A 22,920-nucleotide genomic window follows, 5' to 3' on the forward strand; every position below is an offset into this window, starting at 1 on the left:
GCAGCATGACGCATGCTTCTCTCAGCGTCAGCGCGTCATGATTTACCCATTCTTTCTGGGAAAACAGAGAAATTAATAAAGGGCGGTCTGGCGGAATTCGCGATGTATGCGAACCTCCGAGTGGCGGTTGTTCCGGCAATTTGTGCAATTGCACTGCTGGCAGAGTACTTGCCCGCAACGCCTATTTCGAAAACTCAGTTCGAAAACTTCAATGATCATCTTTTTCACCCAGAACCACATCGCGAATTCCGTCTCACTGGTCATCATTAAATTCTTTATTTTATAAGAAAGAATGGGCGAATGGTCGCATCATGACGCGCTGACGGTGCGAGGAGCAGGTGACATGCTGCCCGCGTGTCACCACTGTGTTGCAGCGAAGCAGGTCTTTTTCACAGGCCCGCATTCCAGTTGACCACGAGACCTTTTTTTTTTTCCTCCTTTTTTTCTTGCTTGCAGCAGCGAGGCCCGCCGTTCCCCGGTTTAGCGGCAAAATTGGGACCAGGTATCGCTGGAAAAAAACCTTGTAGCCGCAAACTAGCAGGCCACAGCAAACGACCACCTCTGATTACTTCCACTAATTCAAAGTTCCTTGCATCCCGCTTTTTGTATGTTTGGTTAATTCGAAAACCCGCTTAATTAGATTTTTCACAGTCCCAATGACTTTGAATTAACGAGGTTTTACTGTATGTTCATTTAACCTTAAAGTTGGGCTTCGCGGCAGTGCGCATTTCTCTTGGAAAGGTGTATTCACGGTGTAGCACACCTCTACAGCAGTGAAACCACCTTTAGAGGGGGTTACATGCGGTTTATATGTCTATTCGTTCATTTCGAATACTTCGAAATTTCCTAGAATTTGAATTCGTTTCGAAGCGAATTCGAATACTGTAATATTTGTTTGAATATTCGAAGTGCTTGAATATTCGCACAAGCCTACAAAAGACATATAGTTAGAGAAAATAATAATTAGGTGCCCCTCTAAATGCAGGTAGCTACAATACAGACAATGGAAGCATTGCCACAGCTGGGATGTAGCGGTATTGACGGTGCATCAACAATCTGCACTTGATGAATTAGAACGTCCAAGTGCAGATGCACATGCATTTGCACTTGGTTGCAAAGGTGTTGAAGCAAAGTGGATTCACCTTCACGCTGCACTCAATTCTCTGCAGTGGAGCCACAGCAGCCACCTATCTACAATTACTGGCACGCATCCTCAAACACTTAACGTTCCTCCTGAGGAACAAATGCTGGCCGTTTTCCATTGGTCTCACCTCGTGCACCATCGAGGTGCAATGCCTGGAATGGTGACATAGCTCACAAGGTGACGAAGTGCTGTTCTTTCTGTCCAGCAGTAATTGCCGTGTATGCTGTGTTGCACGCGCATGTCGCACCAGCATATAGTTATCGTCTATAGGGTTCATGTGCATGAGATCTTGTTATCACTTGCTCTACTACATCCTTTTAGCGATACACATGAAAACATTTTAAAAATCAACTTAGGTAATTTTTCGTATGTAGAAATGGCTAAGTAAAGTTAAAGATCAGTTTGAAATAACCAATATGTTGAGTTACTGTGCAAGTTCAAATGATCTAGAGTCAACTGCAAATTTATGTGGTCCATATGTGGTCCCAAAAACATTTCATTTTCAGGCCTAACAAAGAAATAGTTACCATGGTATTGTGTGGCCTCGAAATTTTCCCGACTACATAGAGAGGAACCATGTGCAGAAGACTGAGCCCGCCAGGGCAGCAAAAACAAGGAGAAAGGAGTTGAGACTTAATAATGTGGATGTGAAATGAAAATCAGCGATGCATGCAAGAAAAATTAACGAGGGCAATTTCATTCTAGAGATTGGGGCACGGATCACTTATTCGTTAAGGTAACTCATTCATGGTCTGAACATCTGACCATTAAACGAGAGAGGGGAGAATTTTTTTTTTATACCCAGATGAATTTTTTTAGTATATATGAAAGACTTTTGCGAACGATTCAGTACGCAATTGACAGTTTACAGTTCTTGGAAGTTTCAAGATCACAATAAAACAATTCGAGATTAAAATATTCGAACAATTCCATTCTCGATCATATTGCTATTAACTCCACGCGAAATTGGCTCCGGCTAGGCAAGTACCTAAAACTGTTCTGTAATTAGCGTGTAATAGGCCTTACGTGACAGGCACACAGGTGCGACACAGGGGCACAGTCTAGCCGAGAGAAAACAAATGGACACTTGTGAATTTTGAAAGAATTACCATGTCAGACTCCGTACTAATAATTTACACAATTGGAGTTGATGGCCCTCAGAATTTTAACAGAAGCACTGGTCTGTACTGATTAGTTGTCCAGAAAAGGCTAAACATTCTGCAAAAATGATTGATGCAAACTTGAAAATGACACCGCAAAACTTAACATGGCATGTCCCTTGAAACAATACACCAGCCTTCTCATGCCGCTGCAGCTAAAGTGACGTTGTGACACTTGTAAAATCTGTAGAGTATTGCAGTAAAAAGTGCAGTAAATGAACAAAAGAGTATTACAAGAAGTTTCAGAAGCAATGCCTACAGGGTACAGTTACCTAAACGGCAAACTTTTACTTGTCTAGGCATGCATAAATACGTACACACACAAAAGGTAAAAGGCTCTCACATTACTCTACAAGCAACAAACAACACCTTGAGTAGCAGTAATGTAACAACAGCGCAGGAGGCGGTTAATCAAAATAAATTGTCTAGCTTATGCAGACAGCACAACACATGTATCACACAGTGAGTATGCAACAAGCAACAAGTATTTCGTAATGTTGGTTTAACTAAACAACAAAAAAAAAACATGTACACATACAAACAACAATGCCACATAAAAGATAAATGCCTGTACGTTGATATTACTTTGTCGAGATGTGTGACCACGTTTCTGCCTCTTGAAAAAAAGAGATCAAGCTCTTCTAATCAGTTTGCAAATTATACCAAACATTGTACACACTCACAATGTAAAGGGAAACACTTTCAAAGTACTACCATAAGTAGGTTTGCAATGCTCAAAATGCCACAATGTAAAAAGGAACAAGAAAACTGAGATTAAATATCTATATATATACTTCCTCACTGAAGATATGCTACACAGGTGAGGCCATTTCAGTGAAATCTTGACATTGCATTCAGTTCCTCCTTGACATCGGAGTCCCATGCCGCGCCACCAATGGTCTGCTTATCAAAAAACAACTTTGTAGACGAAGGCAAAAAGTGGCACAGAGGAAGATGCAAGAAACCAGTAAAAGTCACACAAATGCATTACTCAGGTATGCATACAGCCTGGCAAGAACACAAGTGCACATTGTTAAATAGTACATTGCAATAGCACTTGAATACATATGGTCCCTCCATTAACAAGCACAGCAGGAAACAATCGGCAACGGATGTTAACAACCTAAAACGAATGGTCCTGACAGTGGCACCTCGCACTCACAGTTCATCACACAATGCAACTTGTCATGCTCCTATAAGCTCTCCTTGCTTTGGCCTAAGCAATGAAAAATTTGGATTGAGAGTAACAAGGTATAGAGAGAAGCATACAATAGTGCTATACTATGAATCTAACCTGACCCAAAAGCCTAGCCATCTTGTACTCGTGAGCCTTTTGTCGTGATTAAATAATATCCAAGCTGGTCTCACATGAATGCGATCTGAGGGCTGCGTTCAACCATTCATCAGTGATTAAGCTAGACTTTGATTGATTCCCTAATTAAGTTTAATGTCTCAAAGCATGGAAGGGTTTATGAGACCAAGATAGCATAATTTGGAAAATTCCAGATTATGTTTGCATCCAAGGCATTACCCTCAGGAATTTTTGCATTCCCCCTCTATCAGCTGCCAAGGCTGGGCATCAAACTTGCAGTAGACTGCCAAAGCTCCTGAGCCGCATAGCTGCAGCTCAGGGGCTTCTGTGCCAATATCTGAACAAGCTAGTGACATGAATAACTTTGTGATGTGAAATAGTCAGAATCTGACTACATCTGAGAATTTATTATTATCATTCAAACAAAAAGCAAATGGACTGCTTTTGCTTGCAGGTACATTCCACAGGATGGTTACCGAAATACTAGCAGCATGCTAATAAATTTTGCTTGCTCATGAGCTGAAGGCTACAGTGAACTATGTGTTTACACTATCCTGCATAAATAACATATTTGAACATGCTTTTAGGCTATGTGCTTGCCAACATGCAGAGACTGGCTTCCCCATGATAGCTTGTTGGTAATGATATGAAAAAGCTATCATTAAAGCTAGACAATCCTCTGGTGTTTTCTGCCCAGTCTCTCATCAGATCCTGCAATCTGAAAACTTTTGAAGCGAACTGTACATTTAGATTCTACCGGTAAACGTGTTTGTGATATATCCCACTAAATGGTGTAGTCCCTATTCTGGCCTCATACCCATTTGGTACCCTAGCTTAAAAAATGGTGGACTAAAGCTGGAAGACAAATTTTCTACAAGTAACATCTTACTGAATGCACGGATATGACCAGGTGACAATGAGTCTGTTTTGCAGTTTTCAAAGGCTTCATTTCGCGAGTGCACTAACAACATTCCAACATTTACAATAAAGGCATAATGGCAGTGAAGTCGTAATTTTGTTTGTCCCGTAACATCTTATACAAACTTTGTGCAGTCCGTAAACTATTAAGGCCAACCGTGGACTTCGATGGCCCCACACTTATAGCAAAGATGTAATGGCACTAAAAACCTTAATTAAGCTGGTCCCATATAAAATCTTATCCAAGGTTTGCGAGAACCACTGCTCTTAATTTCTCTTGGACTGTTGTTACATGCTATATTACTGTGAAAGCTGACCTACATATGCTTTTTACCACTTCAAACATAATCAGAGTGAAAGTATTGACACAGGGAGAGGAAACCTTTTTTTTTTTGTGCATTTTCCTATGAGACAGCAGACAAGACTTGTGGGCAAAAACAAGGTCCTGTTTCGAGCTGCTATTGAAATCTGAACCACTGCTAGTGAAAAAGCAATAAAATTAGTCTCATTCAACAACATGAGACAACAATTAACTTCCGTGTAATGTATAGGGTGCAGAACAATGCCCCACTATGGACACAAGCATGGACTGATGTCTCAATATTTCTGCTGCCTATCCTGATCACACTCTTTGTGATGAGATGGAAACTAATGCACTCCTATCATGCCAGCCATTGCAATGGTTACTAGAGCCAGTCAGCTATTACCTTTACACTGACAATCAAAGTACAAAATGTGATGAAGTACAGCACAACTGAAGCAAAGCGTGCTTAAAAATCGCCATAATGCAGCACTAAGTACGAATTCCTTTGTCCGTGCTCGAATGTTCCTGTGCGATAGGAGTGGCGCAGAGATAAGGACTGCACCTTCCCACAGGTTTCCTTCTTTGCACTGACTTCTGCTGCTTGGTCTATCGGCCTGCATCAAAAGCGATGCCCTTGAATATAATAATAATTTTTGAGGTTTAATGTCCCAAAGCCAGGATATGATTATGAGGGACGCCGCAGTGGACGGCCCCGAACATTTCTACTACCTGAGGTTCTTTAACATGCACTTAAATCTAAGTACATGGGCCTCAAGCATTTTTGCCTCCATCAAAAATGTGGCCGCCACGGGCAGGATTCGATCCCGCGACCTTCGGGTCAGCAGTCAAGCACCATAACCACTAGACCATTGTGACGGATTGCCCTCGAATAACTGACGGATCGGCGGAAAAATGTGGCCCACACTGTGTTTGTAGAAAAGAGGGCAGCCTAATGGCATCCGCAAGCCTTGACGACCATGTTTTTGTAGCGCTTGAGGATGACGTTGGAATTGTCGTCGAAGTAGAGCACCATGATGGCCGAGAGGCGGGTGGGAGCGCAGCAGGGCTTGGGTGCCTGAGCGGGATCCACCAGATGCACGAGGGTCTGCACAATGGCGTGGTTGGTGGCGTTCATGTTGAGTGGGAACGAGCACTCTCCGTCACAGTAGAACGCTGTGTACCCGTCTGGAGCTATGATCCAATCCTGTACAAGAAAAACCAAAGGAAAATAGTAAACACGCACGCCAAATGCATGAAAACTGGAAAGCTCCGATTCTCAATAGGTGACAAATAGCAGAATTTATGCCGTTATGCTTACTTCGCAATAGCACTAGCTAGCAAAATTTTGGGACAAAACACCATCAAGAATGCTAAGGAAGCATCAGCCAGTTATCTTGAATCACAAGGTATATAATAAAAGCTGGCTGACATGAACCTCATTAATAACTAAAAACTGGTAATTTGTACTCTTCCATTGCAATACAGTAGGCTCCTCTTGATTTGACTCCGGTTAATTCAATTTCTTTTTTTGTCAATCTGGTCTTGATTGAAAGTTCCAACCAGCACCCATACTAAGAATTTATCACCCATACTAGAGGTAAGAACATGTTTTGTTCAGCACCCATACATTTCTATGGGATCAAACCTTTTCTTTTCATCCCTGAATTTAGTCTTTGCCGGGTAATTGCCCGGCAAAGGCTAATACCTTGCTTTTTTAGTACATTTTACATATGTATGTTTTTATGTTCGTGAGTTCAGCTGCATCTTCTGTCCTAATCCATGTTTTACCTAGGCATATTTATCTCTATTATGTATTTGCTGTATTACCCCCCTTACACAATGACACATGAGGGCCCTGTAAGGTACTGATAAATAAGTAAATAATAGGGGTGTGCGAATATTCGAAATTTCGAATATTTTTCGAATAGTGTTCGCTATTCGATTCGATTCACACTGGAATTTTACTATTCGAACAATTCGAACTTCCCAAAGACAAATAAAAAACGCCAGGCCTGCGCTGAAACCGCAGCACAGACACAGCGAAAGCTGGAAGAGCGGCGTTTCTAGAGCCCGTTGTAAGCTCTCTTGGGGCTACAATACAAGTACACTAGAAAGGTACCCACTATGCCATAAATCACAATTTTTGCGAAGTTGGGAGGCACCTCCCAAGCCATTGTTCGTCATTCTACGGAGAAGCGAGGCACCAGCTACTTGTCTGTAAGGCATTATGTGCACTTTGTTGACGCGACGACTGATAACGATGAAGAATTATGGTTCAGCCCTTTGTAATGGGTTGGAAGCTTTAAACGGCCCACCAGTTATGTAATTTGCATTGGGTGACGCCCGGTCGCTATTTCCCTCTCCCGTCATGCTGCATAACATACGTTGACGTGGGAGAGAGACCGGGGGGAGGGGGGGGGGACTTTACTGAGACCCCGAGGAAATGGATCATGCGCTTATGGGCTTCCTTGGCAACCAATACAAGTGCACTTGTGAGGAACCCACTGCGCTATAAATCATTCTAATTTATGAGAAGTAGGGCAGCAGGCACTGTGCCATTTTACGTCATTCTGCGGAGAGCCGTCGTACCTGCTAAACGCATGTAAGGCATTATGCGCACTTTGTTGATGCTGTGCCTGATGACGACGAAGAATTATGGCAGAACCCTTTGTAATGGGTTGGAAGCATTCAACAACCTACTCGTTGCGCAATTCTCATTGTGTGACGCCTGGCTACAGAATTTGCGTTGTGCGACGCTTGGTGCTTATTTTACTCTTCTACCACGCTATATTGCATATGCTAATGTGGTTCGTTCCCGACATGAAGCCTGTATAGGACCTTTTTGCAAAGCAATTTCAAGCATTGGCATGGCTCAGAGGTTGAACACTGGGCTCCCACGCAGAGGGCCCAGGTTCGAACCTCGTTCCATCCTGGAATTTTTTTCTTGTCTCGTTTTTTTTCTTATTTCGAGCGATACTGGTTACGGACACCATCGGCGGCAGCGGCGGACAACTATGGCGCCAAAAACGGCCGGTGAAATGATCTCATAACAGCTTTCGCTGTAATATAGTCAACGTCCGATTGAAAGTGACCCCTTCAAATTTTTAATATGCTTCACCTCATTACACCCCCGTATTGCGGCAAAGTTGCTTTTCAAGCTCTGTTACGGTCGAATTTAGCCAAGACACAGTCAACGTCCAATTGGAAGTGATCCCTAGATTTCCTGTATGCTTCACCTCATCACACACCCGCATTGCGGCAAAGCTGCCTTTCAAGCTCCGTTACGGTCGAACTTGGCCAAGACACAACGTCCGATTAGAAGTGGTCCCTAGATTTCCAATATGCTTCACCTCATCACACCCCCCGTATTGCGGCAAAGCTGCCTTTCAAGCTCCGCTGCAGTCGCAAATGTATTAACTCAAGAAAACGCTGGTTACAACATGGAGATGAAAGATGTGGCAGAGGTGGGGGCTCAATTAATGCTGTTTTGGACCTGAAATTTGGGCAGGAAGTCCGAAAAATCGGAAGCTGAAGCTTTTTAGCATCCAAAATTTCAGATGTTCTTATACATCGACATCTACGAGGCAGATTTGGAAGAAGGGAGCACACCCTTGTCCGCCAAATCAGTTGGGCTTCCACAGAAGTTGAAAGAGGAGGAGATGCTGAGAAAATGGCATCTTTGCATATCACATGTAAAGTGTTATCGGCAACACTTTGGTTGCACCAAATCATGTACATAAATACAATTCGGCCTCTACATTGCCTCATTCTTAATAAGACAAAGTTGCGGGTGTGAATCGAATCGAATATTTTTCGAATATTTCTCGAATACTTCTAGAATATTTTTCGAATACTTCGAAGCGAAATTGCAGAAGAAAAAACTGGAGAGTATTCCTAAGCATATTCTTATGAGATAGCAACATGAAAGTGTTTCTTTTCACTAGGTTGATGAAGCGCAGGTGGGGTAGTGTATCAACCTAGTGAAAAGAAACACTTTCATGTTGCTATCTCATAAGAATATGCTTAGGAATACTCTCCAGTTTTTTCTTCTGCAATTTCGCTTCGAAGTATTCGAAAAATATTCTAGAAGTATTCGAGAAATATTCGAAAAATATTCGATTTGATTCGCACTCACACTTCAATATTCGAATTCGCTTCGCACCTAAAATTTTGCTATTCACACAGCTCTAGTAAATAAATAATTAAAACTTGGCTGGTCACATTACATGCTCACGACCCCAATAGAGGCTGGAGCAATGGTTCTACTAACAGCAGCATGTGACTCGGAGTGAGGTGAATGTGTCACACAGGTTGCCTCCCGTTGAAATCAAGCTGCTCCAGAAAGATTTTAATTTGAACACAGATTACAATGAGTAATTACAGCACTTATCTGATTATAATGCAAGCCTTCCATATTTTTTTTGAAAGCTTGTAGAAAAGCTTCTCGTACGATGCAATTCCATATGAAGCAACAACCCAAAAACTACATCCGTGGAAACCTAGTCAGAGTCAACTTGGCCAGTGTCATCACCACTGGTTAGATGGTGACTGAATAGCGAGTTCTAGCAGCAAAACGATGATGACATGCCTCTTTCAGCCTGATTATAAGTGCACTTTCGAATGATAAGTTGTTTTACTTGCTCAGCTAGCGGCAACAAATCACATTTTCCGTTTTCAGTATTCCGGAGAATTCTATGCAATGCAATATGAACTAACAAAGTGGTTAGACTGGCTTGGGCCATTAAACAGGAACTAGATTACCCGATTAATTCAGTAAATAAAAGCACACTGATGTAGTAAGCATTGGTTTCCTGCTTTCCATTCTCGGTAACCTCAGTAATTTAAGATTTGATTAATTATGACATCTTTCTCATTTTTTTTTCCCAGATCCCAATGAACAAGGTTTTACAGTATTGCCAATTAAACTTTCTGCAGTCGAACCCCTCAATAACGAAATCGCTGGGGAAGCGATTCTTGTCCGTTCTCGTGAGAATTCCGCTGTCACGAAAATAGAAAAATACATTCACAAATTACTTCACACAACAAATATTTATTTAAAGAAGTCGCTGATGTTACTTTGTTTCACTTAGCTTCGCAGAAGCCTGACTGCTTGAGCCTCACAGTTTAATAAGCTTTGCATAGCTTCATTGTCGTCGTGGGTGCCGAGGAAAGTGAGAGTGATGTTAAAAGCATCAAGAACTTCGCCCAAGTTCAGCACACGTAAGCGAAGCGTGGTAGATTCTGGTGTGCACACAGGAGACAAGCACGGCAGCAAGCAGTCAGGCAGTCTATACAATAAGGGAAATCTGGGCTAGTTGGTTATAGTTCATTTTCGATCAGCTTACAGTGCAAAAAAGACGAGGACGCAGACGAGGACGCACTCGTGTCGTCACATCCTTGGTCTGCGTCCTCATCTTTTTTGCGCTGTAAGCTGATCGAAAAGTCTACACAATGTCCGTCAGCATGACGTCACTAGTGTCGTCACTTGAGTGATGCGCCAACGTAGTTGCCAACAGAGGCGTTAGCAAAAAACTGTTCTTAGGGAAGAAAAAGAAGTCTTGTTGCTATCGTCATCATCTGACCGAATGTAAACAGCAATGGTTGCACTGATGCTTGTAGGAGGAAACGTAAGTGCCTGGCTTGCCCAATGAGCAGTGCTGCAATTTTTAAACTTCTCTGTTCCCAACTAGCTCACGGGTTGAAAAAAATGTTGCGGATCACTACCTGAAACTTTCATTATTGCGGGAGGGTTTTTTAAAATCTCTTCACTGTTGAGAGGGGGCAACGTTCGCTAGAGACACCAGATTTCTTCGTTGCCGCAAGAATTTCGTTCTTGATGGTTTTCGTTATTGAGGGGTCCAACTGTACACACACTTTAAAGTAGCAGTGTGACATTATTTCACGCTATTACTGTTGATGCCGTGACCATACTAGTCAAACTAATATTTTACATGCCACTCACATACAAGCTGCACAAATGACTGAGCACTCGCTCGTTAACAGCATTAAAACATGCATAAGAGGACATTGATGAGCTTACCTGCCACCCAAGATCTTTAAAGCTCACAAACAAGTTTCGCTTTTGGCAGCTGTTCTTTCGTCCAGATGGTCGCGTGTCTTGAAGAGAACAAAAAAGAATATATAAGTAAACAACAATAAATGCTCTATGAAATATGGCCCAACAGATTGCTTACATGCCAGAGAACCATTTTATGCCATGTATGTTTGGTTTCATGCTACCAGCTTGTCATATTTTGTGGACCCCATATAATAATATGAGAACAAAAATTGCACAAAAAAAAGTTTTCCGAGGTACGGATAAATCTCAAGCACTATCAGAACTACCATTATTGTACACTCGTTATCCCGATGACAATACAGTCCCTGATGTTCGGGCCATTGATGAGACTCATTACCGACATGACAACTGATGAGCAAACACTTTGCCTACTCTATGCAGTTAATTTTGGTTTAGCATCGTTACGCCAATGCTGCTTAGATCACCTCAGATAGGGAGGGAATCAGATAGAGAAGTAACAATGCTGTGCAGCTGAAGCAGCAGTGCACTATAGTTTAGGGTCACCATGGGCTGCTAGTTGAATTTGTACCTACCCCATCATCCAGCATATGTGTTTCTGCTCGCAACTGCTCGAGGTGACATAAACATGTTCAGATGCCACAAATGAACTAGAGTGACTGTAAGCCCAGCGTGACTGTAAGCCCGCAAAACCAGCCACAACAAATAAACGTAAAACCAGAACTGTGCCTCTGAAGTCCTACTTGGCACACCAATGTTCTGAACCTCATTACCAGTACTGCTGCATATCTATCCACTAATTCTCATCTGTTCAGCACCGCCACGTCATGCACTGTGTAGAATAATGCTACATTCAAATGACCCCTCCAAGTCATGCTGTGTACAATATAAAAACCAAAATCCAGGTAGGATGAACTGTGGGAGAGCACGCGCGCCCATTTCCTTTCCTTAAGGCAGGCGCGATCGGGAACTGACAGTGGGAGCGAAGGAACCACTAGGAGAGGAGCACAGTCGCCCTTTCCGGACAACCCCTTCTTTCCCGCTACTCCTCGCGCTAATCCTCGCATCCCGGCTCGCGGGTCTCGGGGCGGTGAGATGTTCCTTCGTAGGTCAGCAGGGCACGAGAGAGCGTCTCCCTGCCTGGTTGGCAGTTTTGTTCACCTCCCGTGTCCCTCCCCACCGCGAGGGTTGATTCCCTCGCAGGGCGAGTTCCCTTTCCCGCGAGCCGGGATGCGAGGATTGGCGCGCGGAGTGACGGGGAAGAAGGGGTTGTCCGGCAGGAAAGGGCGACGGTGCTCCTTTCCTAGTGGTCCCATAGCTACCACCGTCAGTTCGCGATCGCGCCAGCCTTAAGGAAAGGAAATGGGCGCGTGTGCTCTCCCACAGAACTCAGATAGTTGACTACGTATACGTGAAAACGTACAGACAAGATTCGTATTACAGCACACAATTTTTGCTTTTCATGTCACTATTAACTTCACACTTCATTTCCCACTCATGACAATAAGAAGTGCGCGATGAATGCTGAAGCACGAGATGTGCCTTAGCCCATATATGTCCAAACTCAGAGAAAATTACAAAATAAATATTTTTTTTCACAAAAAGTGTACTACTTTCAAAAGAAAGCACATGTTTTTTATATACTGCCAGGTAAACGCAACACTGTTTTTGAAGCTGTCCTATACATAGAGGACACTGGGCATTAGAGGTACTATATGTGCGAGTGTGGTAAGCCTTGAAACATTTCACGTGCACACCGACATTGCACTTCTTCCTCTCCACGATGTCTTTCATACAAAGCACACGTTTTCCCGGAGAAATCGGTCGACATTTCACGTGCACTTCTTCCTCTCCATGACGTCTTTCACACAAATCACGCGTTTGCCTGGAGAAAGCGGTCGGCATGTGGCAGCATGAAAAGCAAGCAATGTCTAGGCTTGCACACGTTGAGAATAAGACCTGCTTGATGTGCTGTAGGTGGCGCTAGTCATCAGCTAAAGAAATAGCGATGTTAGAGTGCATCAAAGAAGCATCCTATATGTAGGACACTGGGCATATATGTATTAAATATTTCAGCCATGCATAAAATCGCCAGAGAGTTTATTCATAGGCTTGAGACGCAATGAACACAACAATGCTGCTGTAACAGCGACTAGTCAAGATTATCCAACACTTACCATCATTAAGCCAACATATTAAGCCATAATTTAACCATAATTTAGTCGACAGCTTGCACAGGCCATCAGAAGCAGCGCAAGACATACTTCTCTCCTTTGGCAAGCTGGTAATGCCTCTCCATGCCATTCATGTACATTAGAACCTTAGACTTGCAGCAGCTCACAATCTTATACGCGACAAATCCACAGCTTTCGGGACACCAATGCTCACTCCTCTAATAAGGCCAACCCCAGGGACCCTGCATGTCATATCACAATTTTCAAACACTTTTATGAAATTGGTTCACCACCTGTGGCCATAAGTACAAAAAGAGCTCAACACACTCCAGACAATACCAGCACATTGAGATGCAACTTTAGCTGCTACCACACAAGGAAAGCTAAGATGACATAATGTAACAGCATACCAAAGTATGGGTTCTTCTCATGTCGGCCGCTGTAGCTGACATCAGCACTGTGGCGCTTGCGAGTAGCTCGTGTAACACGGTGGCGGCGACGGCTGGGTCCCCCATCTCGCAGGAAGGCCACCATGAATGGCTGTAGGTCATTGCGGCCACCTGACCCTACTAGGCCGAGATCGTGCGGATGCAACTCGTGGGGGTGCATACTGTGTCCTGCACAACATTTCATTCGTCATCTATTAAAAAGAGGATACCAGTACTTTTGTAAGCATGCCAGGGAAGTGTTTCATCTTTCATAAGAGCCAGAGGCTTTGGAAGTGTTCGAGAGGGGTGAGGGAGTATGGGATCAAAATATTTATAGAAATGCAAGTTCAGGTTAGTTTCCCTGCAGCGTGACAGTTTGCATCTCAGTGGCACCTTATTAAAATGTGCCATGCTTGGAAATGGTAAAACAATCGAACTAAACCAATTGCTGGAATTAGTGGAAATCCTGCTTCCAGACGACTGGAAGACCCTGCTGCGTAGCTCTAAACCTGGACGTCCAAGACTGGATCCTCAAGTGCGCCTGTGAGGTCAGCAGTAGGCTTGACCTGCTGGCTATCTAGTGGGGGAATGTAACCTGGCCCAGCACAACTAGCCGACTCAATAAATGTTTCTCCTCCCTCTCTACCCAGTGGGCTTTCTATAATATTAAAACATGAAAAAGCAATTTAGCAATAAAAAATGGGCCCTTCTTCACCCCTTGACTGTAAAGAACGGATGTGTGTTCATGGCAACATGCGACAGGTGCCAAGTAAGGTGGTCATGGATACAGTTATTACGTATATCAGCATGGATACTGGGTATGGCCTGCATAACAATGGTGGAAAAGTTGAAGAAGGGGAGACTGAGCGCATCATTTTGAGAACCAAGTCACCCCTCCGCTACAATTAAACTCCCCTCCCATTGCTTCCAAAGCCCCTGGTTACAACACAAGAATGACATAGACTAAAACAAAAGAGGACACAAAACAGGCAGTGGACTTCTTTTTTTTTATTTTTGCACGTGCAGTTAAGCATAGTCCATGTAATACATTTTGTGTGTGTAAGAGAAGACGAGGAGGATAGCAGAAAGATGAAGTGAATGGGTTAACAGGGCCAAGACAACACTGTGGCCAGGACCGAAAGGGGCTAGTTGGTACGTTAACATGCTTGGTGCAGAGTGAAAGATGAAGGCCCAGGAACAGAATGAGCAGTTGTTAGTTTTTCAGCGTGAAGAATAACAGCCCTCTTGAATGCTGCTAATGACAGGGACTTAGCGACAGAGACTTAGTTTAGCGACAGAGATTAGTGACAGGGACTTAGCATCATTTCTTTCCAAACAAGAAAAGCCAGCTGTAGGTTTTGATGTTCCGGCTTTCCGGGAAGGGATGGAACACTTGACTCCAACACTTTTTTCCATTGCCCATAAATACCTGTCAATGTTGATAAACTTTGTTGGTGCAGAAAGATCATTCAGGCGGTGAAATTGTGTCCCACAAGTGTCATTCTCATAGTGAAGAAAGTACAAAGCATCACCTGATGCTGAGCCACAATAGCTTCCTTCAGTTTTAAATTAATGCAAAGGCATTTGGAGGCTGAAAGTGTTTAATAAATAAACTGTTACATGGTGCCTCAAAACATTGCAGGTTCCTCTATCTGTATTTTCAGAATTTCAAATTTTCCACCACATAAAGGTGCCTGAAGTATGACAGATACAATCACTGGCTGAAGCATATGAGCACGTGAGTGCCGCCGCCGTGACGGATGCACAGCGAAGAGCTGAATTCAGTGCCAAAAATGCCCCACGTTCTCACGCCTGTCTGCTCAGAATGATTGTTTTCAGCTGTTTTACACAACGTGGATTGTCAGTCTTTAGATAATGAAGCAAGAATCAGTGAAAAGATGGCTTTCACCAAACACCTGGCCAAGTAAGCTAGAATACTATTGTTAGTAGAGTGCAATATGTCCACAAATGTGGACACCGTGGAAAGCAATAAAAATATAATTTGTGCTTCCATTTTTTAATTACTCTTTTATTGATGCATGAGAGTCAGAAATTATGCTAAGATCCTTGTTTTAACTGGCAGACTTAATTTCCACCTGAAAGGGATATAATTCATGGCATGCGAATAAATTTTTGCTCTCGCCCCATTCGTTGCCCGTTCCTTCACTACGCCCCTCAGTGCCTTGGTGCTTTGGATTTGTCTAACAGACTCTTCCAGCCACACCTTCAACGCAAACCTGTGCACACCATCATGTCATACAGCCAGAACCAAGTGGCGGTACAAATAGCATATGCGAGTCACAATGGCCAAGATGAAACTTAATTTTGAGAAAAACTAGACAACTCTCTGCTCCCCTGCTTTTTAGAGAAAGATCGAGAGAGTTCAATGAAAGCTGAATATGCTGGGTTTGTTACACAAGATAGGTTGATTGAAATGACAACAGAAAAATTCAGTTTAAAATTAAATAACTGTACGAAAACCCACAAATGAACAAAAAGCATCAGAATTAACGCAAAAATTGATTTATTGCCAAAGTTGGCCTTCAGCTTAACACCCATTGCGCACAGAAAGGAAAGGACAGTACAAATGGCCTTCAAGGCTCCAAAATATTGGGACTGATATCAGATATATCAAGTGTGTGAGTGCTTGCACGCACGCATATACACATTTAGGAACATCAAGTTCATCAGCTAACATTTAAAGTGAATTGAGCTCTCTAAATAATGTCGTATCACAATAAAATTACCATTGCTCCTAGGTTCTCAGTTTGGCTGCCAGATTGTTGCTTCTCAGAGACTTTCCTAACAGCCAGCACTGATTAAAGAGACCCATATCAAATAATGACTCCAATCAAACTGTCCAGAAAGAGGGATCCTACTTAGTAACAGGTCCAGTAGAATATACACAGCCAACATTATATCAGAACAATCTTGACTAAAGTGCTCACCTGATGCTTTGCAGTGAGTCTGCATAAAGAGACCCATATTCTCGTTGGGAAATGCCACCCACGTCAGAAATGGCTCGGTGACGTTAAACGTGAGCCACCCGTGTGTCTTTGCATCTATAGTTAGATTGTCCACGTGCTGGAGTATAACATCTCTGCAAAAGAACAAAAATGGCACAATACACAAATAAATAAATGAAGGAAGGAAAGCTTTCACATTTTTCAAACAAAGTATGAGGCAAGCTCCCAGTAAAAAGCAGTAACAGCAACTCAAACAGAAGTCGCATTCACTTCGGCAAAAAAGCGACTGGCGACACCATACTAGTGTATAGTGACACAATACATAAGTACAAATTCACAAATGATATCAACAAAGCTACAAAGAAATGCAGTGGTAATGAGAGATTTGAGCAACATAAAAAGCAAGGTGGAACTGTACGATAAAAACAAAAACTGAAAAATATAACATTTTTAAACGAACGGTTTCATGAAGTGCACAATGCGATATCATTCCAAGGGGTTTTTATATTTCCTACTAAGGAGTAGTTGGCAACATGTATGACAAGATTTCCCTCAAATCATTTGACATCGCATTGACTTCTGCCTCCACGATCACCAAGGCCCAACACGAATCTTTGGGGGCAAAACGAGATTTTCTGAAAACTATTTGTCAAGGCCACTCCCCTTAGCTTTTGTACAAGCTAAAATTGCGACGCATATAGCAACAGCGCAATTAAATGGAAGCAGTAAAGAAGCGTCGTCGGAAGACCCGATACACACACACTGCTTTTGAGATATCAGTGCCAAAATATGCAACGAAATACTATCTCCCTAAAGTTGCGTCCCTGTGCTCTTCAGAAAGGGTTGCAGAGCAAAACAGTAACGTGTCAGCATAGGTCGGCAAACTCACTCATGAGTCGACTCACTCAGGCTCACTCAGACTCATATCGAGACGTGAGTCTGAGTCTGAGTGAGTCCGGGTGAGTAAAGTTTTTGTTAGCGTGAGTCCGAGTGAGTTCGTTTGGGAAAAATTTTGGTGAGTCTGAGTCCGAGTGATTCCGGTTGAGAAAAATTTTGGTGAGTCTGAGTCCGAGTGAGCCCTAAGGGCAAAATATATTGCATGAGTGAGTCTGAGTGAGCTCCACATTTTTTGCCGACCTATGGTCCAATCTACTCAACTTTAGCATTACTATCAGCGCTATGTCAGCTCACGTTTGTACTCCCGGTATACTCCCGCATACTTCAACGCACTACCGTTCATACGTCAGCTCAATATTTATTGATCAGAGGCGTGAGTTGAGGAGGGAGAGGGGGGGAGGTGCCTTGATCTCCCCCCGCAGACTTTTTCACAGGAAGTTACTGATAAAAATATCTCGTGTGAGTCATGACTTTCAATAAAAAGGTCCTTATTGAACTGCAAACTAAGATAACTCGTATTTGAATGTACGAGATCGAAAGGTGCTAAGTAGCGCACCGATTATGCGAAATATTGGCGTTAAAGAGCATTGACATTATGGTAGGAAAAAGATAATTAAATGCTAATGGACTCATGAGTCGACTCACTCAGACTCACTCAGACTCAGATCGAGCCGTGAGTCTGATTCTGAGTGAGTTCGAGTGAATAAAATTTTGGTGAGTCTGAGTCCGAGTGAGTCCGGTTGAGAAAAATTATAGTGAATCTGAGTCCGAGTGAGTCCGGATGAAGAAAAGTTTGGTGAGTCTGAGTCCGAGTGAGCCCTGAGGGTAAGGTATGTTTCGTGAGTGAGTCTGAGTGAGCTCCACATTTTTTGCCGACCTATGCGTGTCAGTGATTTTATTTTCCTGTATTTCATGAACAAATAAGTTTTAAAAGTTCTAGAGCCTGTTACACCCACTGAAACACTTGAAGGCCTGCTACACACTCGGTATTGCATTCGGTATTGCACACAGTCGGGAACCAGACTTCTTGCAAGACATAACAAGCCTCAGTGCTTGGTGTTCTCAGTCGATTGCACTGTGCTTCCCCCTCTGGAGTTTTCTGCACCTCACATGGGGTTGCACTACCTCTGCGATCGGCCCACCTTTCACCAAGCAACAATGCCATCTCATGACGTCATCATGCGACATCGCAAATTTCTGGGATATGTGACGTCGTTGGTGACGTAGGTCACATGAGTTTTTGTGCCCCTTCATTCACCACCGTGTTTCGCTGAAGGATCCGCACAACGAGGCACTTAAGGCTTTTTCACCTTAAAATTTCCAATACTTCTTAACATTTTCAAGGTAAATGACATATGGAGTTTGCATGCACAGCACACCACTCTTTATTTTTGTGCCCTCAACACCTGACAAAGAGCTATTTTCAAAACTTATTTTTTAGACGAATACCAAACAACCAAGCCACATCATTCCCAATAATGAAATAGTAACAGCCATGAATCTGGCCAAAGATTCGTAATAAAAGAATTTCATTTGGTCCAGAAATATTGGTGTTGTTCAGCACACTGAACACATGTTATTGAGGCAAATTCTTTATTTAATTTACGGGAAGGAGAACATGCTACGTACTCGATTTTGACGCCATGCCTCAGTACACTGATCTCGAGTGTGCACGTGTGGTCTGCTGGTAAACTACTAGCTGCAGCCTCTCGGTAGATGTTGAGTTCCGCCTTGAGAATTTTCTCCCCAGGAGATACTTCACTGACGTCGAACCAAAACCGTTTTTCGTTGTCATGGCGCAGGTGAAGTGAATGGTGATGTGCTGCAAGGCATACCAGTGGTTACAAACTGATAGACAAAATAGTAAGGATAGAAAAGCATACAAGAAGACACACTCATGTTTGTGTTTATTCTTTGTAATTAAAGGGATACTAATGAAAAACAATAAATCAAGGTAGAGTGATAAGTTATTCTTTCTAACTAATTATCACCTTTATTTCAGAATCACAGACTCATAATTCCTGATGTCAGTGCAACATCAAGAATTTCAAAGTGCATATTCTTTTCAGTGTTTTGGCCATGTTGGTTCAATAAAAGTTCTCATTAGTTGCCATGTTAAGTCTCTGGTGCCCTTAGAACACAATTTAATGCATTTTTACTGATAAGGAATTACATAAGCCCTAGTAAATGCTGTAAGAAACCTAAAATGTCATGACAAGGGGATGTGGGACCCTCAAGGTGGTGTCACCACTAGTCTTACTTTTGCACTTTTTCTGGCAGGTAACCAAACGTCTTTTCATGGCAAGGGTGGTGCTTTTGGTATTGTGGAAAGGCAAGTAACCAATACGAATGAGATCATTTTTGTGCGCGTGTGTGCTTTTAAAGGGCCGGTAAACATTCCCGCAGTCCGAAATTTGTGATGAAGAGATAACTGCGCACTTGTACAATGTGAACATGCTCCCGCAAGAATTTTGCAAATAAGTACTGTGATAAGGAAGTTACAGGGTTTAGAACAACCCACTTTGGCTGGTTTCAGTTTGTCGTTTGGCCTCCCTACCGTTCTCTGCCGCGAAGAGGGGTAAGCGTACACCGTTCTCATGACTATGCCCACTTCGGCAACATAACACGACGTCAGCAATTACGTCCTCGGCGCGCAGCCAACAACCGAGCAAGGCTTCCACGTGTCAAGAGTAACCTGGTGAGGAAGGGAGGTGTGAAAGATGCAAGGCACTGGCAAGGTAAACAAATATGCAACAATCCACCTCCTTCATTTTCCTGTGCTGCCCTCTGCCGTTTTGGTAGGGTTTTGGAAGGGGCCGGGACAACCGGTATTGCCAGAAGCAAGGCCTCCGAGATGAAGAGACGTTTTGTGATATTTTCTGACAGGGGAAGGGTGCATACGCTGGGGCACCGTGAAAAAGGCTAATTGCACAGCCAAAACCACATCACCACAGGATCATGGCATTGTTTCCTAGTGCAGAGGACCACTCGACGAAGTCAGTGCTACGTAAAGTTACCCATGGGCAAGATTACGTCACTTTGCAGGCAAAGAGGACTGGACAAGCACTGGAGAGAGGCGTGGGAATTGTCTTTCAAAATGATGTGTCTGCGCAGTGGCAAGTGGTGCCACCATTTGCCACGTGCCGGTCCTCGTGGCGGCGCTGCACACAGTCTCGGAACCACGAGATTCTGCATGAACAGAGGCGCGCACGCACTGGGACGGCGCTCTTTTTCTCCTAGGGCGGCGTTCGTAAGGATGTATTTACCTTCCTGTCTGATGACCCCTTTGAGAATCACTGAACTGCAGCCTGCCTATGGTGCCTTGGCACACTCGGCAGGTGCGTATCGCGCCTCGGATCAACACAATGTGATCACCAGGGCCTTCTGCCCGATACGGCAAACTTGTTTCAGAGGTGTAAAAAAAACAAGTCAGAGACTGTTGACTGGCCCTTAAGTGTGAGGTTAAGAATAACGTGCTGATGCGAAGATATACAATGCTGAGGCAATCATGCTTGTCGTAGTAAGGAGAGGGAAAGCAGATAAAATGAAGGCAGAAAGGTTAATTAGACAAGCATCCAGGTTGCTTCTCTGTACAGGACAAAAGGACTTATGAGATGAAAGGAGAAAGAAAAAAAAAAGAAGAAAAACTTACAGTGCCTCTTTATCTCGAGGTACATGTCAAGACCTGCAGTTGCTCACTAAGGTCTGACAGCTTTAGCAATTGCACAGAGATTCGCACGTCGTTTTCTTGAGCTTCACATAGTTCTCATCCTGGTGCTGTTCCACACAGGGCACATACCATGAGGGGTGGGTGCAGATACAAATTTACTGTGTTGCTGCATTCACCAAGCATTCAAGAGTAGGTGAAGTGATGATCTTAAGACTGATGTCTTTCCAGGGCAGTCACTCTACCTTTTGAATGCATCAGAAGGCTAGCGTATGACAACAAAAAGTTGAATTTATTGACAGCTCAAAGCACAGCATGCAAGGCAATTTCAGCGCTAAGAATGAGAGCCGTAGCTTCACGAGAATAAGATTATAGGAAGAAATGTTGACACTTTGTGACTGGAACTGCTAGAAGCCTATCACATTCAGAAGGGCAGAGAGTGTATAAGCGACACATCTATCTATCGCTTTGACAGTGAGTCCAGCTTTCTTGATGTGGCATTGTGTTATTGATGCAGTTGCTGCAAGCATGCAAAATTGGTGTCTACCTGCTGTGGCACTGCGTTCAAAATGAACCACTCACACTGTGTACTATCACTTTTCGTCTTTCTTACAATTTACTGATTTCAGTAGCACTAAAACACCTTATGTGGATCCCAACCAACTTACAAAACAGCATGAATTACTGAAGCCCACACTGCAGCATTCATTGTGGCGCACATTAGATAACATAAGCTACTTTAGATGCTCCAATGCACACAGCAACGATTTGGACAACTCTTGAAAAATTTATCCCTGGCATAAACTTTCATATAAATACTAGTTGTTTTTTTTTAATATAGATGTATATGTGAGCTTGGTATGTGCTTTTTTTTTCTTTCAGAACCAGTTAGTCATTTGTCATTCCTTTCGTTTGTGCAGAGCTATTGCATGTGTGCTTGAAATGCTGGCCCCAGAATGTGAAATAAAGCCTTTCTGAATGCAATCGCAAGAAGTGTAAGTACAAAAACCATAAGCTTTCGACGCAACTTCTACGGTTTTAATGCGGGAAACCGCCGAAGCTAACCGAACGTTATAAGAAGGGAAATCCTACGCAGTGATGACAAACAGACAGACAAGATTAGCTACATCAGTGCAGTGGGAGGGGTGGGGGGAAGCGTGCCGCCGTTGATTAGGCGAACAAGTTGGGAAGAGAATTACTGCTTTTTTTTTATGCCTCGTTTTTTTTTTCTCATATTCGAGCGAGCAAATGCCTTACACCCGTGACTGCCTGTACTGTAAAACAAAACCTCGCCAAGCGTGAATCATCGTGTAAGCGCGAACACAGAAGTCATTTCCTGACCAAAAATGAATTGCAGCTTGGACCGTACTGATCATCCTGACCTGTTACCCTACTGTCGAGATTCATGAATGAACGCTGGCATTCCAGAGAGCCGCTCGCGCGCGCTCGACGCAGAAATAAACAAACAAGGAATGCAGGTACGCACCATGGTTGAGAAAGCTAATGATAACATCGGAATCGTTGATCATCCGCAAACTTTGGTTGTTTGTGATGAACTCATTGTGTGCCTGCGTAGCGTCGAGGTGAATGTCCCCGTTGTCTTCATCCTTGAAAGAGTTGTAGAGATCGAGCAAGTAGCGTGGTGCGGAGAACCTTCGCTCGTGGATCTTCGGCTTGGGTCTGTGGTCGAGTCCCAACAGGTTCAATATTTCTTGCTGCATTTCACGCCTTTCAGACTTTGGCAACGTGCGGTAAATGATGGTCTGGTCCACGCCATTGTCCGCGTAATAAGCGGCAGAACAAAGCTGCACTGATAAGGCGAGTAATGATATGCAAAGAGACATCTCAATTTTGAAACGCAACAGCCACATTTTGTTTCGTTTTTCTGTCGCCTGTCAAAATACAGTGTTGCC

General features: G+C 43.3%; 1 protein-coding gene across 1 annotated transcript; it reads right to left on the reverse strand.

The window, feature by feature from the left end:
* Positions 1 to 1,485: 1,485 nt before the first annotated feature.
* LOC119383309 (bone morphogenetic protein 7) lies at positions 1,486 to 22,920 on the reverse strand. The gene is made up of 6 exons (XM_037651387.2): positions 22,494 to 22,920; positions 18,970 to 19,162; positions 16,426 to 16,577; positions 13,460 to 13,666; positions 10,879 to 10,955; positions 1,486 to 6,042 (listed from the first exon to the last, which is right to left on the reverse strand). The coding sequence occupies exons 1-6, from the start codon at positions 22,876 to 22,878 to the stop codon at positions 5,788 to 5,790; spliced, it is 1,269 nt and encodes a 422-aa protein (XP_037507315.1). The 5' UTR covers positions 22,879 to 22,920; the 3' UTR covers positions 1,486 to 5,787.

This window comes from Rhipicephalus sanguineus, chromosome 2 (assembly GCF_013339695.2).
Source record: "Rhipicephalus sanguineus isolate Rsan-2018 chromosome 2, BIME_Rsan_1.4, whole genome shotgun sequence".
Classification (NCBI taxonomy): Eukaryota; Metazoa; Arthropoda; class Arachnida; order Ixodida; family Ixodidae; genus Rhipicephalus; species Rhipicephalus sanguineus.

Excerpts from the sequence above, each read along its gene's own strand:
- LOC119383309 (XM_037651387.2), bottom strand. The coding sequence starts at position 22,878 with ATGTGGCTGTTGCGTTTCAAAATTGAGATGTCTCTTTGCATATCATTA. Across the intron at positions 16,578-18,969 it reads AGGCATGGCGTCAAAATCGA|AGATGTTATACTCCAGCACG; the intron begins GTACGTAGCATG and ends GTTCTTTTGCAG. Across the intron at positions 10,956-13,459 it reads TGAGAAGAACCCATACTTTG|ACACGCGACCATCTGGACGA; the intron begins GTATGCTGTTAC and ends GTTCTCTTCAAG.